Source organism: Rattus norvegicus, chromosome 19, assembly GCF_021556685.1.
Source record: "Rattus norvegicus strain SHRSP/BbbUtx chromosome 19, alternate assembly SHRSP_T2T, whole genome shotgun sequence".
NCBI classification, from domain to species: domain Eukaryota; kingdom Metazoa; phylum Chordata; class Mammalia; order Rodentia; family Muridae; genus Rattus; species Rattus norvegicus.
This window is the reverse complement of record NC_141552.1, coordinates 55,019,111-55,045,209: the sequence shown is the minus strand read 5'-3', so window position 1 is coordinate 55,045,209 and position 26,099 is coordinate 55,019,111. Positions and strand designations below refer to the sequence as shown.

Here is a 26,099-nt window from a genome sequence, read left to right as displayed (position 1 = left end):
GTTGCAAAGATGCCACCCTCAGAGGAGGGGGGCAAGATAAAGATTCAATTTCCTGCACAAGGGCCTTTTGTCCTTTGAGAAGCTTCTCCCCTCGGGACAGATTTTTCGGTCCATTAGTGGGCCGAGCGGTGGCTCTGCCAGCAGGCTGGACGATCCATCCCCACCCCGGGCAGGGGGGCGGTCAATGTTCCTAGAGCCCACCTGTGACCTCCCTCTTCCTGCCCTCGCCCCCCCTCCCCGTCCCCCGGGCGTGGCCCGACACGGTCCGGGTTGGGGAGGATAGAGGAGCTCCAGGCCAACTGGCTGCTTCCTTGCTCGGCTCCCGCCCTGGCTCCCGCCGGCGGCCCCAGGCAAAGAGCCACCACTCACTGAGCTGCTCATTGTATGCGCCCCGGGCGGGCAGCGCAGAGCAGCACAGAAGCGCAGCCGGCAGCGCAGGTAGAGCGGGGCCGGGCGGGGCTGCTCCAGGGTGGGGGGCCGGGTCTCCGTGATAACCTTAGGACCCCTGCACCCCAATATCTCGTTCTTACTGCTCTTCGGTTTCCGTCCCCCTCTGGAATTCCTATCTAGTTTTCTCCAAGTGTTTCCCATCGGTACCTCGAGATTCCCCAGGCCGATGTCACCGGATGTCCCTTCTTCGCTGTGGGATCTTAAGAACTGAGTCAGTCCCCGTGGATTCCCAGGGAAGAATAAGGATTGCTGCGGGGTGGAACTCGGAAAGGACCAGTCCTAGGAGACTTTGTTGAGCCGGTGGGGAGAGAGGTCTTCCTTCGGGCGCCAGGGCCAGTTCGTGGGCGAACACTAAGCTTTCTTCGGGTAGATGAGTAATCAGGTGGGCTGTTCCACCTCAAGGAGGAATTTGGGCTGACTACAAGTGCAGCTCTCGGAGCTCATCGGCCTGACAGCTTAGACAGGGTTGATGGCGGGAGAGAATGGTGTATGATGTGTGTAGAGACAAGTTATGGTTCGCAGAGTTCTTGGAAATGGTCCGTCCCCCAGGGGCTTCACCCCCTTCTTTCCCTCTCCCAGCTACCGGAGCATCACTTTAAGCTTGCTCAAGAGCTTTGTCACAGAATGCTTAAGATTAGTTTGGAACCCCATCCAGAATGTTGGCTTCTTCTGGCTGTTCAGCCTTGGACATAGTAGTGGGTTCTCTTGGCCCTCAGTATGTATGCTCCCCCAAAATGCTCCTTTCTCCTCCCTCCTAATGGGGAGTAGGAAAGAGAAACAAATTCAATTCCCTTCACATTTTGGAAGGAGGGCTTAAGGTTTCGGGGTTTTTAGGCTTGATTACTCTGTGCAATCCAGACTGTCCCTGAAGTCACTGTAGCCCAGAGTGGCCTGGTCGCAAACTCATAAAGGCTGAGGAGTGTGCTGTGATGCCCTTAACTAAATATATCAACCGCCTTCTTTTTTAAAATGAGAGGATTGAGGCTTGAACAGCAGGGGGTGAGGGGTGGGGACTGAGTTGACTGGAAGCCTCGGTGCATAAAAAGCTACATACAGGGTATAGAAGAAGACTGTGGGTGGGGTGACTCGTTAGAGTCTCATTTTACCAAAGTATCTGGCCCACAGTGGTTTAGTGACCGGCCTGCCATGGGCTATGAACCCAGTCTGACTTCAAAAGCCAGGCTTCCAGCCATTATTTCTTGCAGTCTTCTGTGCTGTCCACACTTGAGCTGTCTCTGCCTGTGCTTGCTGTCTTTTGTTAAAGTCATAGGGTTATCACGATCTGTCTGAACTGTTGTGCTGGGGTTTTTCTTATGCGCAGAATTTCTCTTAGGCTCATACAATGACCCAGGCCACATGTCTGGTGTTATTTTAAGTGCTTTAGAAATATGAGCATTCCAGTCTTGAGACCTAGCCCATAAGTTAGGGATTCTATTCTCTTTGGTTTTGTAGACTTAAAGTAATAAACAGGCACAGAGAGATTAAGTAACCTGGTCCCTCCGATGTAACAGGTTCTAGCTTCTAGCCTCATGGAGGACACAGGACATGTAGACTTGCAGGGACAGGAGTACACTGGATGGTACTGGCAGCATTCAGTATCACCTAAGATAAGTCCATATTGAAATTTCTCCTCTTATCTCTAAGATAGCTTCTAGGGATCCAAATCAGAATATGTCCTAAGATACCATTGACAGTTTTGAGTTCCTTTCTTCACAACTAGTTCCGTTTTAGTCATTGACCCGGGAGAATAATTTGCTCTTTTGAATATGAAGTCATTGGGAAGTTAATTGGAGGGCTGTGGCTGGTCTTTTGCTACTTCCGGGGTTCTTTTTCCCACCCTTTGTTCTCCCCCCCTCCCCCCCCCCCCCCCCCCCCCGGGTTTCAGCCTGAATCACTAGATAGGAGACAAAGAGAGAGGTCCTTGAATCTAATTTCTTTTCTTAGTTCTTTGCTTATAGCTGGTCTTTACTATTTTGTGGGGTTCTTTTTTCCACCCTGTATCCCCCATCCCCAGTTTCACCCACTATCACTAGATGAGAGAGAGAGAGACAGAGACAGAGAGAGACAGAGAAAGACAGATCTTTGAATCTAATTTCTTTTTTTTTTTTTTTTTTTTTGGTTTTTTTTTTCCCGGAGCTGGGGACCGAACCCAGGGTCTTGCGCTTCCTCGGCAAGCGCTCTACCACTGAGCTAAATCCCCAACCCTAATTTCTTTCTTTTTGTCTCTGCTTTGAGCACGACTACTAACAAACCACAGACAACCCACCCTCGATGACCACCAACCCCCGCCTAGTGGAGCTCTAGCATTTACACACCCTCTGAAAAGTTCCCAGAATTCCAAACGTCACACAATCACAGAAACTATTTGCAGCTGGTTAAACCTTGCCTCTTCAAGCGCACACGAGGCAAGCAGTACACAGCCTCTGCGAAGCAGCCCCCATCCCCACACAGGATATTAAAACAAAAAACACATTCTTATGGTATTCCTGTGCTTTTTGAAGAAGCCCAAAATTCCAGACTTCTCACTGCAGAGGGTTGTACATTTAACCTCAGAGACACAAGCCAGATGATCTGAGTTTGAAGACAACAAACATAGCGCCTTCCAGGCCAGACGGGGTTACAGAGTGCGACCCTGTCTCTAAATAAATAAATAAACAAACAAATAAACAAACATTAATAAATAAATTAGAGGCATTCTAGATGTCTCTATAAGTGCTCTGCCAAGGAAGCACAGGGACACGTTAAATGTACACCCTACATGACGTCCCGTGTGTTGCTATGGGGAGTTTCATAGTTCAGGATCCCTCTGTATGATTCTATGATCTTTAATAATTTTTTAAAATTTTTATTTATTTATTTTACGTATGTATGTACCAGAAGAGAGCATCGGATCCCATTACAGACGGTTGTGAGCCGCCATGTGGTTGCTGGGAGTTGAACTCTTAACCGTTGAGCCATCTCTCCTGTCGGCGCCAGCACCGACCTGGTACCGAGAATCGGGCGAAAGCCTACGGGATGAAAGAAACACACATACACACACACAGGTTATCGTGTCAAGCCAGGAGAGGAAGAGAGGAAGAGAGGAAGAGAGAGAGAGGAAGAGAGAGAGAGAGAGAGAGAGAGAGAGAGAGAGAGAGAGGAAGCTGGGAAGGAAGAGTGAGAGTGAGAGGAATAGTGAGAGTGAGAGGAATAGTGAGAGTGAGGAAGAAGAGTGAGAGTCTCCTGTAGCTTTATTCACCACTTATATACCCAAGTCTCCAGGTAGAAAATAACTGGGAAGCACAGTGGGAAACCCTGGCTCGTGACTACCTGGCTCGTGACTTCGGTAACAAAAGACCAACTACGAGACCTGATTAGGGAGAAATCCCAGAAGACCAGCCTAAATCTCAAGGATAAAGGCTGAGGAAGTAAAAGGCAGAAGTAAATTGACCACCACCCAGGTGTGGTCCAGGTGTGTCAGTTCCACATGCATCAGCCGGGCTCAGCAGAGGTCATGCAGTGGAGATATCGGGTGTTTACTACTTGGTCTTTTCTTCCTGTGCCGTAAATACATGGGAGAGGCCTCTGTCCAACAATCCCATGACTTCTTAACTGTGGCCATGCAGTTACAAAGCAGCCAGGCCCAAATCCAATATGGCACTACATCTCCCCCGTTATTCTTTTATAAAAAACCATTAGGTGGAAGTAGTGGTCTGAGAGAGATCAGACATGCCTCACAGAGTGCCCAGCTCGGCCATGGCGAGCCACTCTTGCAGTTAGGACTGCACCCCAATGGCTAGAAATGAACTTATGCTGTAACACACCGTTCTGGGCTATATGTGTGTTTATTGGGGGAGAAACTGGGCAGAGGAGCATTTGACCGGCCCGCACGTTTAAACGGGGTGTAGCCACCTCTGTCTTAGGATCGACCTCTCAAACCCCAGCCTTATCTGTCATAGGATCACCTTGTCGCCCCCAAGGTTCCTGCCTTAGATTGGTCAGGGGTCAGAGGAAGTTGCCCGTCCCTGAGGATAGCTACATTGGATCATCTTGTCATTCCTCTTACTTGAGCCCAGGGGCGAAAGAGTAGGAGCCAGATGGCATTAATTTAAGAGATTGTGGAAGTTGAGCCTCTCCCGATAAGTAGTGGGCACCTCATCTGGTTCTCCTCAGCTGCTACCACCAAGGGCCGTAGTCAAGCCGCTCCTATAATAAAAATTTAGAATTCCCAATTGTTAGCAACTACTCCAGAAAGTTCACCCACTGTGCTTGCCTAACAATAGATTGGGGGAGGGTAACTCCAGACACTGCAGACACAATGGCTGCAGCAGTAATGGCTGCCACAATAGCAGCGAAAATGCCTAGGTCTTTCCCAGGACAGTTCAGGATCGGTCATTCTTCTCTGGACCAACCAGCAGGCAATGGAACCATGTCTGAGATCTGCAGAACCAGGGCAGAGTTCCCCAGTCCACAGCAGCTTCCAGCAAGCAGCAGTGCACAGAGGGTCGGAGGGCAGGCCGAGATGGGACAGGACACAATGACTGCAGCAATGCCAGAATTTCTGTGATGACAAAAGATGAGGGGGAATCCTCCGTCTTCCTCTAAGGGCACAGGAATGACTCCAGGAACCAGAACCACGAGAGCTGAATTGAATCTTCATGCTCCCAGGATCAGCATGGCTCACCAGACTCTCAGGCAGCTGGCACACTCCTGTAGCATTCTGTAGAAAAAACACAAACATTCCCTCTTCCCCATATAAAATACCTGGACAGGATCATGCCAATATGTGGGTCTTTCTATTTCACCTAGGCAGAAGTATGCCTAGTTGTAGGGTGCCATAAACCTTGGCATCCAAATTTTATAATTGAAATAAAACGAGCATTATTAGCATTCAGGGATAGTTCCCCCTTTTATTTATTAAAATTGTTAAAATATTATTTATTAAGATAAGTCCTCGAGGATTAAATTGAGGACACTGAGCACTTGTATTTATAAATTGACTTGTATACCAAATTATTGTTTCCAGCATTATTGTTTTGATGATATAAAGAATGAGACTTTTTGACTAATTGTTTCTATGTAAGGCCTATAATCTGCCTGGTATTATTGTCCTCCCTTGCTAAGGGGTCCAGGCAATACAGTTTGAGTTTTTAAATGGCCTATAAAGGAACAGTACTTAGTGCTCTTAACCACTAAGCCATCTCTCCAGCCCCTCACCAGCTTTATTTACCTAAACATAAGCATTAATTAGAAATGTCAAATCCTGTAAACAAGGTCCAGATTTAGCCTTATTTAGAAATCCCTGAGTTGGCAGGGTGAGGCTGGGCGTTGAAAGTAAGCAAATGGAGCTTCCTCTTTTCGTGAGGGTGTGTTATCAACTCCATTACCATTTTCAAAGAGCTGGGTCTATGGTATTGTTTAGTTCTCTGAGCCAGAGCACTGAAAGGACAGTGAGTTGTCAGACATTCACACTGAAATCACTCACTGATTTCAAGTAGAAAACCTGCCTCTAATAAAGCATTAAGTAATTGTAAAATTTGAGGGCTAGTAGTATCTAAAAAAAAAGGAAAACTTTTTAATCAATTGTAAAACCACAAGCCACACATTGGCTATAAGTATATGAATTGAAAGCTTGATTTTTAACATTTAAAAACAGTGGCTACAGCAAGTAATTTAATAGTCTGTGTTGAAGCAGGGGAAACTCAAGAGAATAAACAAGTGATCCAATCATACATGTAGCCTTTTCATTAGATGAACCACCTATAAATACATAAGTGCATTTTCTATGGGTTGCATGCACAAATTTACAGGAAATACAAAAGCATGTAAAGAGTAAAATTATCAATTTTGCCTGAAATTTGTATATGTAATAGGCCAAATATCAGTATTTTGTAATAACCAATTAAATTGCTGTTTGGACTAAGGTATGTTTCACCAGGTTTCTTTTTAAAATACTTCCATGACTCTAGCCTGTTCTCTACCTGTTTGATTTTTTTCTCAATTATAAATAAGTTTGAGTTACTCAATGTAACACTGGCAATCCTTAATCACAATCCTTACGTTCTCCTTGTAACACCAGAGCACAACCACAAGGTCACCTGAGTTCTGAGTAGTGACTAGGCAGCTGTCCTTGGGGCAGTGGAATTAGCATTAAAATACAGATAACTTCAGGGCAAACCACAACTTTGGAAAGCAAAACTTAACCTCTAACAAACTAGTCTCCAAAATCCAGTCTCCAAAACACCGGAGTCTATCCTTCATGCTACTAAGTTTGACTGCCAATTCCTACATATGAACGCACGATGGTGCAGTCTCCAATACCTCAACAAAGAGACATTGCCCTAAATCTTTTAGAAGCCTGGTTTCTAGAATTAGAGTTCCATAAAAATATTATCTCAATTTAGACCTATTTCCCCCTAGGTTGGCTCATGCCGCATGTTGTCTAGAATGACTCTATCCAAGTTACCAGCTTTATTTCAACTTTCTGTTACCAATATTATACCCTTTTAACCATATCCAATAACTTGAAAGCCAATAGTCCATAACCAAGGCATGTAGAGCATATTTATACATTTAAAACCAATCAGAAACAAAATTGAAGTGGCTACGCCTATCTTTAATATTTAGACCAAGCACCATTTTTACTTTTCTAGCTATGATTTTAAGAGAAGCACCTTGTCACCTGCTAAGTCTAATAATAAGTCAGGGATTTTTCTAAGAGAAACAGCCATCCGCTCCCTTAACATAGAAGCTGAGGAGCTGCTGGCTCCTTTAAAATTGGCTAGTGTAAACATTTAGCCAGCCCCCTGGGGAGCTTGCCCAGCAGATTTAGGCTTCTAGCTACAGATGTAGGCTCCAAAAGCCAATTGAAACTTTTTATTTATTTGTACCTTTTTTGAAAGGAGTTAAAACTACATCAATGGGTGAATCAACCAGCATTTAAAATTTTAACCTTTTCTTTTAAACATGAAACACAAAACATTTAAACAACGAGAAACAAAAACCACAGACATAAACTGACAGACATGGACAGCTTGGTGCACCAAGGACAAACAATAGACATAGGAGGAAAAAACTAGATGGTGTCCCACCGAAGGGACCCACATATCCTACCTATGGAACCCAGAACCAGAAATAAACATTTCTCCAATAGGAGCCAGCAGAGAGGCAGGACGTCTCCTGCTTTCCCTCTGTTCCTAGGAGAGCTCTGAAAAGGTTTTTCTTTCTCCAAAGCAACCGTGGAGAGTCCGGGAGGACTGTTTTTCCCCAACCCGTTCTCTCTCATGTCTAGGGTGTAAACTATCTCTAGCCAGGGTCCAAAGACTAAAATATAACTCTAACAGAACACATATGCAAAAACACTTTACCATTACCTTGTCCCTTTCTTATGACAAGTTTTACTCAGGCTAGCCCAAATCATCCAGGCCTTTCCTGACCCATCTTACGTCCAATCCGTCCCTTCTCCTCCTATGCCGGCCGGGCTCCAGGGACGTCCCGTAGGTGGTACCCCCTTTCTTCTCCGATCTCGGTGGGACCTCCATTTGTCGGCGCCAGCACCGACCTGGTACCGAGAATCGGGCAAAAGCCTACGGGATGAAAGAAACACACATACACACACACAGGTTATCGTGTCAAGCCAGGAGAGGAAGAGAGGAAGAGAGGAAGAGAGAGAGAGGAAGAGAGAGAGAGAGAGAGAGAGAGAGAGAGAGAGGAAGCTGGGAAGGAAGAGTGAGAGTGAGAGGAATAGTGAGAGTGAGAGGAATAGTGAGAGTGAGGAAGAAGAGTGAGAGTCTCCTGTAGCTTTATTCACCACTTATATACCCAAGTCTCCAGGTAGAAAATAACTGGGAAGCACAGTGGGAAACCCTGGCTCGTGACTACCTGGCTCGTGACTTCGGTAACAAAAGACCAACTACGAGACCTGATTAGGGAGAAATCCCAGAAGACCAGCCTAAATCTCAAGGATAAAGGCTGAGGAAGTAAAAGGCAGAAGTAAATTGACCACCACCCAGGTGTGGTCCAGGTGTGTCAGTTCCACATGCATCAGCCGGGCTCAGCAGAGGTCATGCAGTGGAGATATCGGGTGTTTACTACTTGGTCTTTTCTTCCTGTGCCGTAAATACATGGGAGAGGCCTCTGTCCAACAATCCCATGACTTCTTAACTGTGGCCATGCAGTTACAAAGCAGCCAGGCCCAAATCCAATATGGCACTACACTCTCCAGCCCTGACTTTTAGTAATTCTTACGATATTTATTTTATGTGTATACATGTATTCCTGAGTGTAGCTATAGGCACCAAGTACATGAGGGAGCCAGGGGCTTATCTGCATAATCCTGGCTACCCAGAACTCGTTTTGTAGACCAGGCTGGCCTCGAACTCAGATCTGCTTGCCTCTGCCTCCTCCAAGTGCTTGGGTGTGCACCAGCACTGCCTAAGATAGTTTGTCTTCACTGATAATCCCTGACTCTCTAAGGCAGATCACACAGATCATATAAACTAGAATTTCTCTTTTTCCCCTAAGTCAGGTCACAGAAACTCGAATTCACCTCCCCCCCCCCCCGCCCCCTCTCAGAGTGTGCCTTGGAGCTACTGGTTGTCCAGAAACTGTCTGACCAGTTTGTGTAAAGTAGACAGATATCATGAGGGGTCTTGCTCTGTACCCTATACCCTGGAGGAAGGAATGCTGCACAGAGAAGTCAGAAAGAATCTAGACTAACAGGCTTTGCTGGGTTTCTCCACACAGCGTAGCATTAGACATAAAGGTGAGTGGTTTACAGAACCCAAAGGACAGAGTTCAGAGAGATTACTATAGGTCTGTGCACCTGGAGAGGACCATGAAGTTACTCCTTCTTTCCCACTATATATATTTCCCACCAAATACATATATATATTTATGTTTATATATATACATACATATATACATATATATATGTATCCTTTGTAATAAAGTTCTGTGAGCCAGTCAAATAAATTAATTGAATTCTGGGAAGGAGTCATGGGAACTCTGATCTCTAGCTGGTGGGCCAACCAAGCAAGCTAGGGCTTGCTTAATTAACACCTACAGAAAGAAGAAGGGTCTTGGGAACATGGTCCTCCAACTGTGTCATTTTCCAATAGATGATGATTTTAGACAAAGTCTCATGTCGTCCAGGCTAGCCCTGAACTCCTGATCCACCTCTCATTATTTTATTATTATTTTTTTTTTTGGTTCTTTTTTTTCGGAGCTGGGGACTGAACCCAGGGCCTTGTGCTTCTTAGGCAAGTGCTCTACCGCTGAGCTAAATCCCCAACCCCTCATTATTTTTTTATTGCCAGGGAATTTTCTTTACTTATTATCATCATTATTATTTACTGCTATTATTATTAATGGTGGTGGTGGTGTGTGTGTGTGTGTGTGTGTGTGTGTGTGTGTGTGTGTGTGCATTGTGATATGTCCAAATGGAGGCTCATGCATGCTATGACCCACATATGGAGGTCAAAGGACAACTTTGGGGACATACCTCTCTCCCTCCACAATGGATTCTGGGAATCGAGCTCAGGTCATCAGGGTTCCACAGCCAGTGTTCACACCTGCTGAGCCTTCTCCTTGGCCCAAGGCAGAGAATTTTCTGTTGTGAGGTATACAGTCGTTTTGCTTATCATGATTGATATTTGAGGCGTTTCTGCTTTGAGTTTATTACACACAGCGTTGTTAGGAAAATTCCTGAGCAAGTTTTTTTTTTTTTTGGTTCTTTTTTTTCGGAGCTGGGGACCGAACCCAGGGCCTTGCGCTTCCTAGGTAAGCGCTCTACCACTGAGCTAAATCCCCAACCCCCTGAGCAAGTTTTAAGTGGACATATGTTTTCACTATTATTGGGCCTATAGCCTGGATGGGAAGAACGGCATCATGTGCTGACTCCGTTTAGCCCTCTGAGGAACTGCCAGACTCTTTTTTCCACAGCACCATTTTCCGTTCTCGTCAGCACTGAATAAGGGCCCGACTTCTCGTATTTCCAGCAACACCTGTAATTTTAAAACTTCTGGCTCGGGCTTATAATATCAGAACTAGGGGAATGGGCAGACCATGAGCTCATAGTCGGCCTTGGCTACACAGCAAGTTTCTAGTCCAGCCTGGCTACATGAGACCATGTCTCAAAAAAAAAAAAAAGTTCTTAAAAATCCTCCCAGTCCCTCTCCTTTCCTCCCTCCCTCTCTACTTCCCTTCTTGCCTCCCCCTTCTCTTTTCTTTCCCCTCAACTGGCTTAGTACTACAAGATACTTTTTTTAAAAAAAGATTTATTTATTTATTATAAGTACACCGTAGCTGTCTTCATTCACACCAGAAGAAGACATCAGATCCCATTACAGATGGTTGTGAGCCACCATGTGGTTGCTGAGAATTGAACTCAGGACCTCTGGAAGAGCAGTCAGTGTTCTTAACCACTGAGCCATCTCTCCAGCCCCACTATAAGCTACTTAATCATTCTACTGTACCCCTAGTTTGCACTATCCCTTTTTCTTTTCTTTCTTTTTTTTCCTTTCTTTTTTTTTTTTTTTTTTTTTTCCCAGAGCTGAGGACCAAACCCAGGGCCTTGTGCTTGCTAGGCAAGCGCTCTACCACTGAGCTAAATCCCCAACCCCGCTATTCCTTTTTCAAATTTCGTGGGTTTTCTTTTCTTTTCTTTCTTTCTTTCTTTCTTTCTTTCTTTCTTTCTTTCTTTCTTTCTTTCTGACATGGTCTCACTATGTAGCCTTGGCTAGCCTGAAACCAGGTTTGTAGACCAGGCTGGCCTCAAATTCATAGAGCTCCACCTTTCTTTTTCCAGATGTATGTACCACAGAAGTCAGAGCTCAACTACTAGAAGTTGGGTCCTGGGGCTGGAGAGACAGTTTAGCAGATAAGAGCATTGGCTGCTTTTCCACAGGACCCAGAGTTCAATTCCCAGCACCCACGTGGCTGCTCACAACTGTCTTTAACTCCAGTTCCAGGGCTTCTGACACCTTCATGCAAACATATATGAAGGTAAAACACCAATGAACATAAAATAAAAATCAACATTTTTTTTAAAAAAAAGAAGTTGGTTCTCTTCTACTGTATGATTTCAGGGCCCAAACTCAGGTTGTCAGGCTGGCCAATTAAGTGTCCTCAGCCATTGGACCATCCTGCTCTTTTTTTTTTTTAATATTTTATTTATTTATTATATATTATGATTACACTGTCGCTATCTTCAGACACACCAGAAGAGGGCATCAGACTCGTTTCAGATGGTTGTGAGCCACCATGTGGTTGCTGGGATTTGAACTCAGGACCTTGGGAAGAGCAGTCGGTGCTCTTAACCACTGAGCCATCTCTCCAGCCCCCATCCTGCTCTTTTACCTCAGCAGCTGTCCTACAGGGTGATTTGCATTTCCCTGGTGATTAGGATGTGCCTGTCAGTCATTTGTGTATCTTCTCTGGGGGCTGGGAAGGGAGGTCTTCTTTTTTTTTTTCTTTTTTTTTTTTTCTTTTTTTCTGGAGCTGGGGACCGAACCCAGGGCCTTGCGCTTGCTAGGCAAGCGCTCTACCACTGAGCTAAATCCCCAACCCCATGGGAGGTCTTCTTAATCCTTTTCCTGGTCACAGGAACTCTTTGCTAGTCTAGGTATAGTCTCTCCTAGATATGTTATGTGTAGCTGTCTCTTCTCCTATCTGTTGTTGCCCCCTTGGTATCTGTACACTCTTAACCCAATTGGTATTACCTGGGGGTAACTTTAATAAGGTACTCAGTGGAAGGAAATGTGTGCTAAGCAGGTGATGAATCCTCTGAGAGCCTCTGCCCGGAAGGCTGTTAGAGTTCAGATTCTGACTCAGCTGCTGTGAGGATCCTTAAGGCAAATTAATCTTCCTAAACTTCAGATCCTGCTTCCTCATTGAACCCACTTCCTCATTTCAAGGATCATATCAGAAAACAGACAGGACTCGGCCTGCAGGAATCCCTCCACAAGTTGTATTTACTATGCTGCCTCTTTTTAACATCTATCTATCTATCTATCTATCTATCTATCTATCTATCATCTATCTACCTATCTATCTATCCATTCATCCATCATCTTTATCTACTATCTATCTATTCATCTATCTATCATCTATCTATCTATCATCTATCTGTCTATCCATCCATCCATCCATCATCTTTATCTACTATCTATCTATTCATCTATCTATCATCTATCTATCTATCATCTATCTATCTATCCATCCATCTATCATCTATTTATCTATTATCTATCTATTCATCTATCATCTATCTATCTATCTATTCATCCATCTATCATCTATCATTTATTTTGAGGCAGAGTCTCTCTACCTCTGCAGGATGTAAAGTGAGAGCCACCATGCCCATCTACTGTGCTGCCTCCTGATCCACCACGAGTCTAGTTCCTCCCCTCTTTCTTTCCTCTCTCGGTTTCCTTTTTCTCCTCCGTTCCCTTTCCCCATCCATCCTTCTCCCTGAGAACATGCTGGCTTCATCCCAGCAGTTTTGCATGCCTGGACATCCTGGAGCTGTGATGTTTACTGAGCTCCTCCCCCAGAATCCGATGTGCCCAGCCACTGGGATTCCTGAGCAGGGATGACCTCCAGCTGATACCAAACTGAGAGAAATCTGAGCCTGCCAGTATTATGTGTCACTCCTTAGATGCCATGCCAGGGCAGGGACAGGCTGGTGACAGGAGCAGCTGTCAGTGGAGCTCAGCTGGAAGTCCCTAGGCTCCAGCTCAGTGCCTATGATATTTCTTGTTTCTCGGGTTTCCCCTCTGCAAACCAGGCAGAAAACAGCCACCCCAGTATCCCTCAGGCCATGAAATAGCCAGGGATGTCTAGGGATCGCCACTGAAAGAAATGCAGGGAGAAAGCCTAACTAATTACTCCTAATTAATTAGACTTGAATGGTGGGGTGTCTGATTTCAAAACATTTATTTATGTCATGTACGCATTTGGTCTCAGCTTACAGCCCAGGCTGCCCCGAAACTCATCAATTAGCCCAGGCTGGCCTCGGACTCGCAGCGGTACTCTTACCTAAGCCTCTAGAGGGCCAAGATTACAGGAGTGAGTGACCACTCCTGGCTCTCCTGTGGCCTTTCCACAATTGTCTTATTGAAATGCAGCACTTCAGAAAAGAGCAAAGAACACAGAGTGGAGAAGTATCCGGTGGGCAAGCATTCTCTCTGAGATGATTCCAACGAAATGTAGGGCAAACTGGTTTCAAACTGTCTGGTGATCCTCCTGCCTCTGCTTCCCAAGTAGTGGGATCACAGGCACGTGCTACCTTGCTGGCCTGATGGTGTTTTTTGTTTGAGACATGGGTCTTATTTAGCCGAGGATGGCCTAGAACTCCCCATGAAGCCCAGGCTGGCACTAAACTTCTGGCCTTCCTGCCTCCTCTTCCCAGTGCTGGGATCACGGGTGTGCCCCACCACACCAGACTGAGGTACTGTCTTTGATAAATTAGCTTCCCTGTGGAGAAATAGCATGGCCAAGCCCCTAGAAGCTCTGTGTACCCGCCAGCACCCACTGTCTAACCAGACCTCCTGGTTGTCACAGAAACTCAACTTGACTGGTTTAAGCAGAAATGGAATGCTTTCTCCAGTGGAGAGTCTGTACCCCTGGCTGTCAGCGTGCTTGGGGGCCTTCGTTATTTCTCTGGTCCGTTCTCTTCTCTTGGCAGTTTCCCTCTCTACCTTGGAGAGCGACAGGAGTTCTGTTCCTGTTCTATTTTTATTTTGTGGGTTTACTTATTTCATTTTATGTATACGAATGTTTTGCCTGCAAGTATGTCTGTGCCTGGTTCCAGCAGAGGTCAGGAGGAGAGGGAGTTCAGATCCCCCTGAACTGGGGTCATGGATGGTTGAGAGCCTCCAAGTGGATGCTGGGAATTGAACTCAGGACCTCTGGAAGAGCAACAAGTGATCTTAACTGCTGAGCCATCACTCCAGCCCAGGTGTTCCATTCTTTCCCCCCCACCCCCCGAGCTGGGGACCGAACCCAGGACCTTGCACTTCCTAGGCAAGCGCTCTACCACTGAGCTAAATCCCCAACCCCAGGTGTTCTTAAGTTACTTGTAGATGAGGCCAGGAGTTGGAAAGGTAGGTATGTAGACAAGCCAATCCTGGACATCGTGCCCCCTCAGTCACCAAGGATCAGCTGCCTCCAAACTGGTGATGGGTACTCACCAGAGGAGACTGCCTGGACATGGGTTTAAGCCAATAGAAAGTCCTTATTGTCTGGCTGGCAACTAAGCTCTTGGTGTTCAGGATCCCAGTGTGGCCCCAATCCTTTCTCTGGGTGAGCATTTAAGCACAAAAATCGTGTTCTAGGTCGACATACTTCAGTTAACAAGAACAAGTAGCCAGGAGGGGAACCACAGAAGCCTAAGGCAAGCTTAGTACATTTAGAGATGTTTCTAGAACTATAGTCCCAGCACTAGGGAGGCAGAGGCAGGCAGATGTCTGTGAGTTTGAGGCCAGCCTGGTCTGCAGAGCGAGTTCCAGGATAGCCAGAGAAAATCTGACTCAGAGAACAAACAAACAAAAAAAATCTTGACCCAAACTTAACTTGTTAGCTTTCTTTCATTACACTAGCAGTAACCGCCACAGCTCTTAGATAGGCAAGCCATCCCGTGGCTACAGAATCGAATCATTTGGACAGATAAGTCACAGGACATTTTAATGCCCCTAAACTTTTGGTTAAAAACCCCTTCTGTCTTTTGTTTCGTGGACAACAAGATGAAAAGATTATGAGACATCTGAAAATGCTGGGGCTGGAGCCAAAGTCAGAGCTGGTTTTGTTTGTTTGTTTGTTTGCTTGTTTTTTAAAAGATTTATTCATTTATTATATATAAGTACACTGTAGCTGTCTTCAGACACACCAGAAGAGGGCATCAGATCCCATTACAGATGGTTGTGAGCCACCATGTGGTTGCTGGGATTTGAACTCAGGACCTCTGGAAGAGCAGTCAGTGTTCTTAACCGCTGAGCCATCTCTCCAGCCCCCATCAGAGCTGTTTTTACAGCCACAAGTATGTTTTGTCTTGTTTTGTTTCAGTCCAAATGAGGGGCTCAGTGACCCACTTCGTGCTAATGTATAGAGGCCTTGCTATTTCCATAAACTGGTATCCACCTAGAAACTCTTGAACCTGTCTCTTGGTCTTTGTAGTTGGGGTCTGAAGGATAGCAACCGTCCTACCCTGAGAGGGCTTCTCTACTAACTCTCCTTATCTGATAGCCACAATAAGTAGCCCTGCTACAAAACTGGCTTTTCTTAGCTGACATTTTGTAGCCCAGTGTCTGTAATTCTGGCTGCAGTCCCTCGGTGGCTTTTTTATCATCTGTTTTCCCAGGAAACCTCTGATGGAAGGGCAGGAAGTCTGCATTTAGCGTCTTTAAATCCTGGGGCAACCTGGTCTATGGTGCAATCTCACACTGGGTCTGTTTACTTAAAAGCAAAGATGGGGGTTGGGGATTTAGCTCAGTGGTAGAGCACTTGCCTAGCAAGCGCAAGGTCCTGGGTTCGGTCCCCAGCTCTGAAAAAAAAAGAAGAGAAAAGAAAAAAAAAAAAAAAAAGCAAAGATGGGTTGACTCAGTCTGCCAATGGGTGGCTGAGGAACACACTTTACAGGTCCAAGAGGGTAGATACCTGTTTCTCTGGAAGAATCAGACTCATGAGAATCAGAGGCTCCAGTTTCCTTCCTCCTCGGTAGGAAGAGGCCTATTCCACAGTGACCGGCAGGGCACCAGGATGCCTGTCTATTTAAACCCAGCAATATGGACTGCAGTTTGCCCTTTTGTTTCCAGGATCGTTGGGTATTGTTTAATCTGAGAGGACACGCGTGAACTGGTTAGTTGAACAATTATAGTCCCAGGAAGTTGGTTTCTGCCCACAGCCCCGGGGAATCTTTGATGTCGGTCTGAGAGATAGTCCAGTCCAATTGTATCTTTTGACTGAAAGCAGAACTTTCAGCTTGGAGATAGTCTTCTGACAATCTGTAAGTCTGTGTCTCATCTTCAGAGAAGGTAATGTGGCTTTCAGTTGCTGGGGATTGGTCTGGTGCTGTGTAAACTAAATGCTAAATTCTGAATCCCAAGATCTGGTTGTTCACAAGCTCACGTAGGTCAGCCTACGTTCCTCACCAGTGTAATTGGCAGCTGTCTCACCGGAAGCTCGACCCCTCTGCCTCCATTCCCCACCGGCCATTTAGCTCTCTCCAGCTCGCCACCCTACCTATCTTTGGACTTGTGCTGCTCTTGGGAGAAATGTAAGCCATCGTTTAGGCTTAGACTTGGTTTTCAAAGGCCAAACCTGTCTGCTAATCTCTGGTGTGAGGCACCTTCCAGCTACTTCAGACAACCGAGACCTAGTTATACCTTTCAACTTTTCTAACTTTAAAAATGTCTGGGGCTGACTGAATGACAAAGGAAATCTTTTTTAGCAGATGCCTTTAATCCCTTTTAAAAGGACCTCCTGGAAAAAAAAATTTAAAGTCTTCCTCTTTGGTCAATGTTAGACAGAAGGGAAAATCGGTTCTGTCCCCCACTGTATTGTCTGGCTTCGGTCTCTCTGCCTTGCCCAGGGACTTTTTTTAAAAATAGATCATTGGTTTAAAGGATGACATAAATCATGAAAGAGAAAGAAATTGAACTTTCCCTTTTCCATTGGGCTCAGCCCAGGGAAACTATGCCTTCCCCAGGGTTGCTAAGAGCAGCCATGAAGTGAAGCAGAGAGAAAGCTCAGTTGGGGAAACTATTTCTCCCTCCCTCTGTGCATTTTGCTTAGATGGTAGGTCCCCCAGTGAGAGGCCCTGCTCCTCCCTGCCTCCACACTGGGGTCAACCTTGACAGTGAGCAGAAATCAAGGAACAAAACAAGCAAGCACTTCGGCTCCTAAAGTGGGGCAGGTGAAGGTTCAGGAGGGGTTTCTCTGGGTGACCTGACAGGGCCAAAAGGATTGGGGTCCCCAACAGGAGTGGACAAAGGTCTTAAGCTGGTTTGGGGGAGGGTCTCACACCAGGGAAAGCATCTGAACAATATAGGGAAACAGAGCTGACAGAAACACAGAGAAACACATACAGAGTGAGAGAGCGAGAGTGAGAGCGAGAGAGAGAGAGAGAGAGAGAGAGAGAGAGAACACAGAGGTATCCAGTGACATTTCACATGAATCCAGCCACATACCTGTCTTTCATGGCCAAACAGAAGGTGCCTTAACCAGACTTACCTGTGCAGGTGGCAGACCCCTCTGAGGCGTTAGGCCGAACATCTCAGGTTGCACACCTCCTAGGAGTTCCCTCACTACCGTATTCTTCCTTGCTTCAAGAGGCTCTGAGACTCTCTGTGTCTCAAAGTCAGGTCTCTGGCATCTTGCTAGGTCTCCAGAGGACCGTTCCGACGTAGGTTTAAGCCAATAGAAAGTCTTTACCAGACAGCCAACAACTACACTAGGTGTTTAGGATCCCGGTGTGGCCTCGAATGTTTCTCAGGGTGAGCTTTTAAACACAAAAACCACGTTCTCGGTTGACATACTTCAGTTAGCAAGAACAGTAAGCCAGAAGCAGAATTACAGAAGCCAAAAAAAGCAAAGTTGGTACGTTTAGAGACTTCCCCAGAGCTGCGGACTTTGATGGATTAGGCCTTTGTTTTAGTTTTGGCAGGTGGTGCAGTCTGCGTGCTGAGTTTTACAGCCTGAAATGGCTCGTCCATCATGGAGTCAGTTGTGCTAAGGTCTAGGGCCCTGCTACAAAAACCTGGGCACTTTGGAATGAATAAGCAAGGCTTCCTCATGGAAAAAAATCTACATTTGTCTGGTTGGTTTTTGTTGGTGGTGGTTTTGTTTTTATTATTGTTGAGGTGGCTCCAGTTAGCTCAGGCTAGCCTTGAACTCCTGATCCTCCTGCCTCTGCCTCTCAGATAGTGGGATCACGTATCTGTGCGACACCATGCCTAGCTTAGAGGCTGTCTTGCAAAGAACATGTGCCTAATATGTACAGTCATGATCAGACTGCTCACGCATTGCCAAGTCCCATCCCAGACCCCTGAGAACTGACAGATTTTTTTTTTAAGATTTATTTATTTATTATATTTAAGTACACTGTAGCTGTCTTCAGACACACCAGAAGAGGGCATCGGATCTCATTACAGATGGTTGTGAGCCACCATGTGGTTGCTGCGATTTGAACTCAGGGCCTCTGGAAGAGTAGTCAGTGCTCTTAACCACTGAGCCATCTCTCCAGCCCGAACTGATAGATTCTTTTTTTTTTTCTTTTTTTTTTTCGGAGCTGGGGACCGAACCCAGGGCGTTGCGCTTGCTAGGCAAGTGCTCTACCGCTGAGCTAAATCCCCAACCCCGAACTGATAGATTCTTAAGAAAAACCCAAAACCACAATCCCAACCCTCATACTGCCTGTAGAGAAGAAGAAATGGAGTATGGCCCAGGGCGGAGTGGCCTGCCTTGAGAGATACCGGCAGTAGGTTACATCAGAGGAAGCTGAATTACTCTGTTGGGGGCTACAGAGCGGAGGAAGGGTTTGGAGCCCCGAAGCTCTTCTGATGAACCCTGAAGTACAGGGCTCTGCATAGGAATTAGCAGCATGTTTGGAAAGCTGGGCAGATGGGCACAATCGGGTTTAGATAGTCCCGAGGTGCCGTCCAAGATGGTTTGGCAGAAGCAGAGGGGTAGATTAGACCAGAATCCCAGAAAGAAACAGCCGTGACCCTTCCGAGTTTGGGTGTCTGGGCTATTCACTGGTCTTTTGGCCATAGATAAGTCTTCTGATCACCCATCCCCCTGTTTCGTTATTATTATTTTTTAGACTGACTTATTTTTATTTTATGTGTATGGATGTTTTGCCTGAATGCATGTATGTGCACCGTATGCATGTGTGGTACCTGTGGAGGCCAGAAGAGAGAGCCAGATCCCCTGGAACTAGAATTATGGATGGTTTTAAGTTGTGAATGTGGGGGGCCTAGGGACCAAACCCCCGGGTCCTTGACCTTGCAAGGGCAGCAAGTACTCTTTTTTTTTTTTTTTTTTTTTTTTGGTTCTTTTTTTCGGAGCTGGGGACCGAACGCAGGGCCTTGCGCTTCCTAGGCAAGCGCTCTACCACTGAGCTAAATCCCCAACCCCCAGCAAGTACTCTTAACATTGAAACTCTCTGTCTGTCTGTCTGTCTGTCTGTCTGTCTGTCTGTCTCTCTCTCTCTCTCTCTCTCTCTCTCTCTCTCTCTCTCACACACACACACACACACACACACACACACACACACACACATACACACAAACCCTATTAGGTGGGTCCTAATGTCCATAGCTAGACTGTCAACTCCATGGTCAGAGTCTCTTCTGCACTAAACCCTCTGCCCTGAGGCTCTGGTTTTCCAAGTTCTCTCGTTTCTTTCTGCTTCTCACATTCCTTCTGTTTCTATCTCTCTCTCCCTCCCTTCATTGCAACTTTAGCAGATAAGGGGCTCTAATGGTTTTCTTTTCTTTTTTTTTTTTTCGGAGCTGGGGACCGCCTAGCAAGCGCTCTACCACTGAGCTAAATCCCCAACTCTTTTTTTTTTCTTTCTTTCTTTTTTTTTCTAATGGTTTTATTACAGATTTTATTTAGGTTTTGGTTTGCTTTTTTTTTTTAATATTACAATTTTTTTAAAGATTTATTCATTTATTTTATGCACGAGTACACTGTAGCTGTCTTCAGACACCAGAAGAGAGCATCAGATCCCTTTACAGATGGTTGTGAGCCACCATGTGGTTGCTGGGAATTGAACTCAGGACCTCTGGAGGAGCAGTCAGTGCTCTTAACCACTGAGCCATCTCTCTTTTTTTGAGACTGGGTCTTGTCCAGCCCAGATGACCTCAAACAAGCAATCCTCCTGGCTCATCCTCCCCAGTGCCGAGGTTACCTGCATGCGTTAACAGGTGTTGCTTTTATTCGTTTTACTATCAAAGATAAGAAACTTATTAAAAGGAAACACCCTCTTAAGGACATTGTGTGTCGTGGCTGTCAACTGCCTTTTAAAATCATATCTCATACATTTTTAGTACTGATTTAACCAGAAGTTTTAACAGGCATTTAAGGAAAAAAAATACATATATATGTGTAAAATGGCAAAAGGCCAGAACAGACTCTAGATGATCCCCTGAGCTCAACACTACCTCTGAGCAGACAGATGGCCCAATGTTATTGTTTGCTTGCTTGACACAGGGTCTAATGCCTACCAGCCTGGCCTCCAACTCTCTGTGTAGGAGACGGTGACCTCGGTAATACTCTTTGTTAGCACCAGTTAAGAGCTGGTAAGCGGGGCTGGAGAGATGGCTCAGTGGTTAAGAGCACTGACTGCTCTTCCAGAGGTCCTGAGTTCAAATCCCAGCAACCACATGGTGACTCACAACCATCTGTAATGGGATCTGATGCCCTCTTCTGGTGTGTCTGAAGACAGCTACAGTGTACTCATATATAATAAATAAATCTTTAAAAAAAAAAAGAGCTGATAAGGGGGTGGGGCTGGAGAGATGGCTCAGTGGTTAGGAGCACCGTCTGCTTTTCCAAAGGTCCTGAGTTCAATTCCCAGCAACCACATGGTGGCTCACAACCATCTATAATGAGATCTGTTGCCCTCTTCTGGCCTGCACGTGTACATGCAGCTGGAATGCTGTATACATAATAAATAAATCTTAAAAAAAAAAGAAAAAAGAACTGGTAAGGGTTGGGAGTACAGGCATTTGCTACCTTGCTTGGTTTATGGGGGCAGGGGAATCAATCCAGGCTCCTGCCTTATTGTGTTTGTTGTTGTTGTTGTCGTTGAGAACTGGGCGCTTCTTCATTGGCTAGAGTGGCTGCCCAGCAAGCCCCAGGGGTCTGTCTGTGTAGACCCCTCATTGTTGTGGTTCAGAACATGCCACTACAGTGGCTTTTTATGAGGGTTCTGGGGATATGAGTTTAGGTCCCCATGCTTGCTTAGCAAGCACCTGAATAAAAAAAACAAAAAAACAAAACAAAACAAAACAAAAACAAAACAAAACAAAAAAAAACCCTGGACGTATTTTTGTTTCATTTTGTTTTTATTCAAGTGTAGGAGGGGCTGCTGGGATTGAACTCACTTACTCTACCACCTACCATCAGCACCAGGTCAACGCTCTACTGCTAAGCGACACCAGTCCTTTGCTACTCTTTGCTGACTGGGTATTCCTCCAGTTGCCTCAATGAAAACGGATAAGGATTATTACCTCCACCTTCTAGGAATGTGGAGAGGGTAAAACTCAACTGTGAAGATAAAACCCTTATCACACCTCAGACTTCAGTGAACCTGTGTGGGAACCACGGAATCCTTAGGAGATAAGCCCAGGTAGGACCTGGGCGCTGAGAGACCGAGTGGCTATTTGAAGTCCTTCCAGGTCCTTGAATTTCAGTAGCAGGGTCAGATGGCACTGCTTCCAGTACATGAGTCACTTAAGCAGAACTCTGGCTTTCCTAGAACACAGGTGACAAACACCTTGGCTTGGGTCATGATGAAGTCCCAGCCGGGCAGCAGGAAAGGCAGCTTTTAAGTAGTCTCTGCCCATCCCCCAAGACCTCCTGGTGAAAGGAAGGCTTGGGGAAGGGATGGGTTCCCAATTTAGACCTCAGCTCTTTCGCAGTGGCGCTGTTCATAGGGAAGCAGGTGAGGTGGGAGAGAAATGTATGAAATCAAGGAGAAATCTTCCACTCTCTCCCTTTCAAAGAAAGGAAGCCTCTCATTGAAGGCAGAAGCAAAGAGGTACAGGGACGGAAAACTAAGACCTTAGACGTTAGAGGTAAATCTATCTTAGAAGATATATAAGTGTCCTCTGGAGGGCTCATTGTCCCAGAGACCTTCCATGCCAAGCCCTCTCTCCTCACAGGTGTTTACGTCATCCCTCGAAGCAACCCTGAGAGGTCCAATGGCTGGACTTGGAAGCAGATGCCTGTAATCCTTGGGAGGCTGAGGCGAGAGGCTAGAGTTCGAAGCCATGGGATGGGGTTTGCTGAAGCGAGTGCTTCTGTAGCATGCATGAAAGCCTGGGGTTTCACACACACACACACACACACACACACACACACACACACACACACACCTCGCACATCAGGCAGGAGGATCAAAAGGTCACAGAATCAAGGCCATTCTCAACACTTAGTAACTTTGAGGCCCAAGATTTGCAGAAGGTGTTAGAAGCTTAGAGAGATCAGATCACTTGCTCCTGGCTTTATTGCTCTCCCACACGGCAGTCTGGGGACTCAAAGCCAGCCCTCTCTCCTCTTCCACCAGGAAAGCCTATGTTCCTTCCTTCTCATTTGAAAAGCTGCCAATGGCGAGGTTCAGCCCCCGTCCTGGAGAGCTTTCTGGGAGCGGTGCTATCTCCCTTCTGGGGCTCTGACTAGTCTTCCTCCTGTGTTCACAGGCTCGAGGAACCTCCAGGTACCTCCCACGGGTTTGTGAGCAACACAAGCCAGCTCTCCCAGCCCTAGACAGCAGTGAGTACTCACGGCAGGGGAAGGGCCAGCAGCCTGCCATGGGCACGCCTCTGCTCTGTCTCTCTGCTTCTCCCACTTCACTGGGCTCTTCTGAAACCCATGGCTTCCAGAGAACATCCTCGGTCTAGAGGACGTCCTAAGTTCAACACTTTCTCCCCAGGTGATGGCAGTGATATTGGCTATTTTATTTCTCTCTCTCTCTGTCTCTGTCTCTCTCTGTCTCTATCTCTGTCTTTCTATCTTTCTTTGTGTCTCTGTCTCTCTCTCTCTCTCTCTCTCTCTCTCTCTCTGTGTGTGTGTGTGTGTGTGTGTGTGTGTGTGTGTGTGTGTGTGTTGAACCTGGGGTCCCTGGGCATACCAGGCAAGAACTCTACCATTGAGCTATGTCTCTAGCCTTTTGTGCTTGCTTCTTTTCTTGACTGAAAGTCTCAGGTAACGTAGTAGACTTGCCTCAGCGCTGGCTATGTAGCTGAGGATGACTGAACTTTTGATCCTCCTCCCTTGTTTACCATGTGCTAGGGTTCCTGGTGTGCAGTGTCATCCTTGGCTTATGCTGTGCCTGAGGTGCAGGGCTTACTTAGATACCCATGGTCCCTGTCCCCCCCCCCCCATTCCTTGTGTGTGTGGGGAAGGGTTGGTGCATACATATGTGGAAGTCAAAGGACAAGGACAATTTTGGGGAATCGGCTCTGTCCTTCCACCATGTGTATTCCAGGAATTTAACATGAGCTCGTCAGGAGTGGAAGCATGTGTCTTTACCTGCTAAGCCATCTCACCAGGCCCTTAATATCAAAAATTGTGCAGCTTGTTAATTAAAATAAAAATCATACGGCCTGGAAGCACACCGTGGTCTTCAACCATGGGAGTTACTACACTCTCCTTCCCCTAAGCTTCCTTTAGTCGTTCCACACAAATCCTGGAAGCCAGATGCTTGCTTGTGTTATCCCCCTTTAACAGATGAGTAAATAGAGTTTGAGTGAGATTGCCTGGTCCTAAGATCACAGAGCAGGAAGTAAAGAGGCAGGATGCTGAAAAGCCAGGGCAGCATAAGTGGGAATCTTAAGCAAAAGGCAGGAATTTTGTTTGAAAAAATTAGTATTTGCTAAACCAGGTGTGGTAACACATACCTGAAATGCCGGCACTTAGGAGCCAGAGGCAGGAGGAACAGAAGTTTAGGGTCCTCCTTACGAATTCACATAGAGCACAGCTTGCACCAGGCAGAAGTTGGGCCTGGGACACAAGTTCGGGCCGCAATTCCTAACCCTGCCTCTCTTTTTCATAGGCTCTAGCCAGAGGCATGCGGCTACCCCGCTTCTCCAGCACTGTAGTGCTTTCGCTCCTGATAGTGCAGACCGGCATCCTGGTCTTCCTGGTCTCCCGGCAAAAGCCATCATCCCCAGCAGGCCGTGGGGAGCATGTGCATGTGCTGGTGCTGTCCTCCTGGCGCTCGGGCTCGTCTTTCGTGGGCCAGCTCTTCAGCCAACACCCGGATGTCTTCTACCTGATGGAGCCAGCTTGGCACGTGTGGGATGCGTTGTCGCAGGCCAGTGCCCCCGCGCTCCACATGGCCGTGCGCGACCTGATCCGTTCAGTGTTCCTATGCGACATGGACGTGTTCGATGCCTACCTGCCCTGGCGCCGCAATATCTCGGATCTCTTCCAGTGGGCAGTGAGCCGGGCGTTGTGCTCGCCTCCGGTCTGCGACGCCTTCGCTCGGGGCAACATTAGCAGCGAGGAGGTGTGTAAGCCTCTGTGTGCAACGCGGCCCTTCGGCCTGGCTCAGGAAGCCTGCAGCTCCTACAGCCACGTAGTGCTCAAGGAGGTGCGCTTCTTTAACCTGCAGGTGCTCTACCCGCTGCTCAGCGACCCTGCGCTCAACCTGCGCATCGTGCACCTAGTACGCGACCCGCGGGCCGTGCTACGTTCCCGAGAGCAGACAGCCAAGGCGCTGGCACGGGACAATGGCATCGTCCTGGGTACCAACGGCACGTGGGTGGAGGCAGACCCCCGGCTGCGCGTGGTCAGCGAGGTGTGCCGCAGCCATGTGCGCATCGCAGAGGTAGCATTGCACAAGCCGCCGCCCTTCTTGCAAGATCGCTACCGCCTGGTGCGCTATGAAGACCTGGCCCGAGACCCGCTCACCGTAATCCGTGAACTCTATGCCTTCACTGGTCTGGGTCTCACGCCGCAGCTCCAGACTTGGATTTACAACATCACCCATGGCTCGGGGCCAGGCGCACGCCGTGAGGCCTTCAAGACCACATCCAGGGATGCGCTCAGTGTATCCCAGGCTTGGCGCCACACTCTGCCCTTTGCCAAGATTCGCCGGGTCCAGGAGCTGTGCGCGGGTGCACTGCAGCTGCTCGGTTACCGGCCTGTGCACTCGGAGCTTGAGCAACGGGACCTCTCTCTGGACCTCCTGCTGCCACGAGGCATGGACAGTTTCAAGTGGGCGTCGTCCACGGATAAGCAACCGGAATCTTAGAATTTTAGCGGAGAGAGCCAGCTCTGACATTAGGGTCTATTGGAGTATGATAAAGGGCTTGGAGAACTCAAAAGCAAGTGACCGGAAGTGGGTGTGGTCTTGCCCTGTATCAGGAAAGGATGGAGTCCAAATCCCACATTTCTTTTTGTCCAGATTATAGTTTTCCTTTGGGTCGGTCCTTTAGGATTTGGATTCCCATCAAGTACTGTCGATGGAAAGTGAAAGCTGTCCACTTCCTGAGGTCACAGAGGCAGCCAGACACCTACTGAAGCACTTCCTTTCTCTTTGACTTTCTCCCCTCTTTGGTCATACCATGGTGTCCCAGGTCTGGTCAGGAGTGGAGGAAGGGCGCTGCTATGGGGTGGCTCCTAAAATTTGTGCACCTGCCCCTCATTGGCTCGCCCTGATGTCTGCCCATCTCTGTGCCCTAGCCTCCCAATCCATGAAAGACTTGGACAGTTATGTGCACGGTCAAGGAGGAATCGGAGAGGATGCCTCTGTAGTTTCCCCTTAGATTCTCTGCCTGACCTTCTAGGAGGGAGCCTTGGCGTATACCCCATGCCTGAGGACGACGGCTTTTTAATGAACCTTTGGTTTGTCCTGAGATGAAAGATCCTAATTATGGAAATAAACATCATAAATACGCTGCGTGATCCAGATTAGAGCCTATCGCATGTGAAAAGCA

General features: G+C 47.0%; 1 protein-coding gene across 4 annotated transcripts; it reads left to right on the top strand.

Annotated features, from left to right (window-relative positions):
• The first annotated feature begins 257 nt into the window (after positions 1 to 257).
• On the top strand, positions 258 to 26,099 carry Chst6 (carbohydrate sulfotransferase 6). 4 transcript variants are annotated; one of them, NM_001437628.1, is given in 3 exon segments: positions 258 to 438; positions 22,857 to 23,089; positions 24,212 to 26,099. In NM_001437628.1, a coding segment is annotated over 1 exon segment (1,188 nt). In that variant the 5' UTR covers positions 258 to 438; positions 22,857 to 23,089; positions 24,212 to 24,226; the 3' UTR covers positions 25,415 to 26,099.